The 5,568-nt window shown below is 46.1% G+C and overlaps 1 protein-coding gene across 1 annotated transcript; it reads right to left on the bottom strand.

The window, feature by feature from the left end:
• Positions 1-3,988: 3,988 nt before the first annotated feature.
• Positions 3,989-4,843, bottom strand: LOC104992097 (olfactory receptor 2F1-like). The gene has a single exon (XM_010844842.1). It carries the CDS (start codon positions 4,841-4,843, stop codon positions 3,989-3,991), a length of 855 nt encoding a protein of 284 aa, XP_010843144.1.
• Between the last annotated feature and the right edge of the window lie 725 nt (positions 4,844-5,568).

A 5,568-nucleotide genomic window follows, 5' to 3' on the forward strand; every position in this document is an offset into this window, starting at 1 on the left:
GTTAAAAAGCGTCAATTCTTTGGCACTCAGCTTTCTTCACAGTCCAACTCTCACATCCGTACATGACCACTGGAAAAACCATAGCCTTGTCTAGATGGACCTTTGTTGGCAAAGTAATGTCTCTGTAATTATTAGGATTAGAAGGTGTCAGTAGATTGTTATCCCAACTATATCATAATTTGATGAAGAATTATAGCTCAACAAGTATAGAACCAAAATCAGTTGACCGCTTCCAACTTTTAACGGATTTTTATCAAACCTCATCCACAAAATTTTCTCATTCAACTATTTGATGATCATTTTTGTAGGCAGGTTATGTTTGAAAGTGTAGTAGAATATCACACTGCTCAAAGCTGCTTCCATAGACCTGTGATAAGGGTAAAAGAAAATATACCAAAGTAAAAGTGCTTTCGGTTTGTTCTTTCAGGAAAAACTCTTGAGGTTTCTTTGCTGTAGAAATCACAGACAGCACGTAAAGGGCAGGCAGATGTCTAAGTGTGAAGGCTTTAGTTGGGGGAGAGACCTTTGAGAAGGAATATAGAAAGGAAAAGATAATATGTTGATCTGAGGGGAGAAATTGATAATATAAAAATGAGGAGAGTCTGAAAAAGAGAGTTAACAAATTTTTCCCAGAGGATAGGGCTCAGTGCCTCAGATGGGAGTGGGAGTGGTGGGGAAAGGGGCTTCCTTAGGTGGCGTTAGCATTAGTGGTAAAGAACCCGCCTGCCACAGCAGGAGATATGGGTTCAGTCCCTGGGCTAGGAAGATCCTCTGGAGGAGGGCATGGCAACTTACTCCAGTATTCTTTCCTGGAGAATCCCATGGACAGAAGAGCCTGGTGGGCTATAATCCATGGGCTCTTAAAGAGTTGGACATGACAAAACCGACTTGGCACACACATACGTGGTAGGGGAAAGGACCAGGGAGGCGATTAAGAGGAGGATGGAGGCTGGTGGCCATGGTCTTAGGGGGAGAGGGCAGCAGAGAGGGGCTAAAGCAAGGAGTGAAAGGAAGGGAAGTGAAGGGGGGTCTTCAATAAAATTAAAAATGAAAGTTTTGCTAGATACTTCTCTAAAGAACATACACAAATGGCCAAGACACACATGAAAAGATGCTCAACATCTTTAGTCATTAGGGACATGCAAATTAAAAACACAATATCATGTCATTTCACACACACTGGGATGGCTACAGTCAAACAGAACATAAATGTTGCCAAGAAAGCAGAGACATTGGAACTCTCATTTATTGCTAGTGGGAATGTAAAACAGTTCGGCTATGGTGAAGAGCAGTTTGGCATTTGCTCAAAAAGTTAAATATAGAATTACCAAATGACCCAACAGTTCCACTCCTGGGTATGTACCCAAAAGAATTAAAAACAAGTTTTTCTATTAATAACAAAGACTTGTACGTGAAAGTTTATAGCAGTACTATTCACAATAGCCCAAAGTTAGGAAAAAACCCAAATGTCCATCACCTGATGAATAGGTAAAAAAAATGTGGCTATTGCCATACAAGGGAACATTATTTAGACATAAAAAGGAATGAGGCCCTGCTACATTTGACAATATGGATAGATTTCAAAAATAATATGCTAAGTGAAAGAAGCCAGACACAAAAGATCACATATTATACGATTCCATTTATATGAAATGTCCAGATCAGGCAAATCCATAAAGACTGAATACAGACTTGTAGCTTTAAGAGCCTGGGAGGAGGGAAGAATCAGTTCAGTTCAGTCGCTCAGTTGTCGTTCATTTGTGTCTGACTTTTCGACCCCATGGACTGCAGCATGCTAGGCTTCCCTGTCCATTACAAACTTCTGGAGCTTGTTCAAATTCATGTCCATTGAGTCGGTGATGCCATCCAATCATCTCATTCTCTGTCATCCCCTTCTCCTCTTGCCTTCAGTCTTTCCCAGCATCGGGGTCTTTTCCAATGAGTCAGTTCTTCATCAGGTGGCCAAAGTATTGAAGCTTCAGCATCAGCATCAGTCCTTCCAAAGAATATTCAGGACTGATTTCCGTTAGGATCGACTGGTTTGATCTCCTTGCGGTCCAGGGGACTCTCAAGAGTCTTCAACACCACAGTTCAAAAGCATCAATTCTTCGGCACTCAGCCTTCTTTAGGGTCCAACTCTCACATCCATACATGACTAATGGAAAAACCATAGCTTTGACTAGACAGACCTTTGTTGGCAAAGTAACGTCTCTGCTTTTTAATATGTTATCTAGGTTGGTCACAGTTTTTCTTCCAAGAAGCAAGTGTTTTTTAATTTCATGGCTGCAGTCACCATCTGCAGTGATTTTGGAGCCCCCCAAAATAAAGTCTGTCACTGTTTCCATTGTTTCCCCATCTATTTGCCATGAAGTGATGGGACCAGATGCCATGATCTTAGTTTTTTGAATGTTGAATTTTAAGCCAGCTTTTTCACTCTCCTCTTTCACTTTCATCAAAAGGCTGTTTAGTTCCTTTTCACTTTCTGCCATAAGGGTGGTGTCATCTGCATATCTGAGGTTATTGATACTTCTCCCTGCAACCTTGATTCCAGCTTGTGCTTCATCCAGTTCAGCATTTCCCATGATGTCCTGCTTAAAGGGTATGAGGTGCCTTTTGGGGGTGATGAAGATGTTATGGAACTGTGTAAGCATGAGGTTCCATGACATTGTGAATATACTAAATGCCACTGAATTGTACACTTTAAATGGTCAAAATCTTGAATTGTATGAGATGTGAATTTTACCTCAATTTTGAAAAATTGTTTTACTAGGAATTTTCAAAGGTACTTCATTTCCTCCTCCTCAATTTTTTGATATTTTCTTAACAAACTCAGTTTGAATTATTCTCAATTTATATTTTGTTTGTAGGTAAGATAAACCAGAGAGCTGTAATATTTAGGTAAGAGATGCTTCATTCTAATTTTTAAAAGTAGTTTTAAACATTTTTCTGGATAAAATATCATGGTCTCACTTTGTATTCTAGGATGTTTCGAGCTCAATCATTAATTTTTGTGTCAGTAGAGTGAAAGGATCACTAACAGGGAGTTGTGATCCCTTCTTTCTTAAGTAGCCTGACTTACCTCTGATGGATGGTATGTGCACGATTCTTAGGCAAGCATGAGTTCTGAATACATCCTTCAGTTTTCATAAGAGCATATCCTTAGACCTGATTATGTAGAGAGATGTTTGCGGTTATGAACTTTTCACTTTTTGGCCAGCCACTTGCCACCATGGCAAGTTTGAAAGGAAAATGAGCGGCATGATATCCACTGACTCACATAGAGCCAGCCCTGTTCCTCATGGATGTGCGGATAATTACTGCAACTTTGGCTCCAGGTCCGCCTGTGAACTCCCCACCCTTGGAGCTGAGTGGGACCGCTGGTGACCACATGATGACCCTTTTACCTCTGGCCCAAGGCCTGTTTGATCCCATGGGCATGGTGAATCTTGTAAGTCACAACTTTTCCTCTCTTTTTTACCCCACTGATTTCAGAAAGGCTGAGACTTGTGGCTGTAGAATTTAGGAAATAGACTTTCTTGGCATAAATTCTGTGCACTGCCCAAGATTTCGATGTAGTCTTCCTTTCTAATTCATATATATCAGTATATCTTTTTTTTTTTCCCTCCATATAATTTTCTGTGGACTGTATGCATTTCTAAGTGGTTGTAATTCACATTTTTAAAAGACTAAGTCAGGGACCAAAAACAGAGCCCAAAGATAAAATTCCATTTCTCTGTGACTTCAAACGATGGTGCGGGATTGTGGCCCCTCCCATCGGCTCACACACACACACACACACGCACTCACATGCCCACACACGTACATGCATGCACACTAGGCGGCAGGCGCGCTGCCCTGCCCACCGTCCTCAGAGCGAAGCTCTTGAATGACAAGGTCCCAGGCTACCGTTTTAATTCAGAGCTCCTCGTCAGAACCCGAGTCAGAGCGGCCTTTATCTCCTTGTTCCTCAGACTGTAGATGAGCGGATTCAACATGGGGTCACCACCGCGTAGAAGAGCACCACCACCTTGTCCTGCTCGGCGGAGGCGGTGGAGCGGGGCTGCATGTAGGTAACCAGGGCCATGCCGTAAGACATGGAGACCACGGTGAGGTGCGAGGTGCAGGTCCCGAAGGCTTTGCGGCGCCCCCCGCTGGAGCGGATCCGCAAGACGGCGGCCACGATGCGGGCGTAGGACAGCGCGACCAGGCAGCAGGGCACCAAAAGCACCACCACGCTGGATGCCAGTATAACCGCCTGGTTGAGGGTGACGTCCACGCAGGCCAAGCTGACGAGCGCCAGCGTCTCACAGGCCACGTGGTTCAGCACGTGGCGCCCACAGGTGGGCAGACGCACGGTGACCGCGGTCTCCCCCGCCGCGTTCGCCAGGCCCACGAGCCAGGAGACGCCTGCCAGGCCTGCGCAGAGCCGCGGCCCCATGACGGCCGCGTAGCGCAGGGGGTCGCAGACGGCCACGTAGCGATCATAGGCCATGGCGGCCAGCAGCAGGAACTCGGTGCCCCCCAGGGCCAGCGAGAAGAAGTGCTGGGTACCACATCGGGCGGAGGAGATGGTCTTCTTCTCCAGGAGGAAGTGCGCCAGCATCTGGGGAACCCCGCTGGAGGTGTAGCAGATGTCCACTACGGAGAGGTTGCCGAGGAAGAAGTACATGGGCAGCTGGAGGCGGGGGTCCAGCCAGACCAGCACGAGGATGAGCCCGTTGCCCAGCAAGGTCAGCAGATAGGTGGCCCCGAACAGGACAAACAGCCCAGCCTGGGTCTGCCGGTCCCCGGAGAGGCCCAGTAGGACAAACTCACTCACCCAGGTCAGGTTGTCCCTCCCCATGGAGCAGGCGGGCCAGGCTGCCAAGGGAGGAGCAGAGGCAGGGAAGGGCAAGTAAAGGTCTCTCCTTAGGAGTCTGGAATTAAGCCATGGGCCAGGACTGGAGCTGGAAGTGGGGCACCTCCCCTCAGGTTCCTTAACCTAGGTGCTGAGGGGACAATGCCATGAGGCGGGAGGGAAGAGATTTAAGTTCTCACGGTGGACTCAAGGATGAAGTCCCTGTTCTGGTCGTCCTTAGACATCTAGGATCCAACACAGTTAAAATTACATAGGATATAAGCGATCAGTGTAAAAGGAAAGATAGAGGAAAAGGTGGTGGAGAGAAGGGAGGAAGGGTGATAGGAAAGAAAAAAGGAAGTAAAAGAGAAAGAAAAACTAGGGAAGGGAGGTGGGAAAGCAAAAAAGGAGGGAAGGAAAGTGGAAGGCAGGGAAGAAAGGAAAGAGTCTCCAGTGTGGGTGGCCAAAGAAGCCTCTTGAGACTAAGAGGAGCGCCTAGGGGTCGATGCCTAAAGGTCTGAACTCATTTGCTCCTTATGTTTTCTCTGGGGTTCAGGTCTGGGTCTCTGCCTAGTCTTCTCACATAGCTCTTGTGCCCAGCAGTCTGGATAAAGTTTAAATCAGTATCTCTAAGCCCCTGCTGTGTGTCACGGACTGTGCGAGACATCAGACACCTGTCTGTGAAACAGAAATACAGAAGCACAAGTTCTCTTCCTTTGTTTCTTATAATT

This window comes from Bison bison, unplaced genomic scaffold (genome assembly GCF_000754665.1).
Source record: "Bison bison bison isolate TAMUID 2011002044 unplaced genomic scaffold, Bison_UMD1.0 scf7180017864211, whole genome shotgun sequence".
NCBI lineage: Eukaryota > Metazoa > Chordata > Mammalia > Artiodactyla > Bovidae > Bison > Bison bison.

Coding starts and splice junctions, on each gene's coding strand:
- LOC104992097 (XM_010844842.1), bottom strand. CDS start 4,843: ATGGGGAGGGACAACCTGACCTGGGTGAGTGAGTTTGTCCTACTGGGC.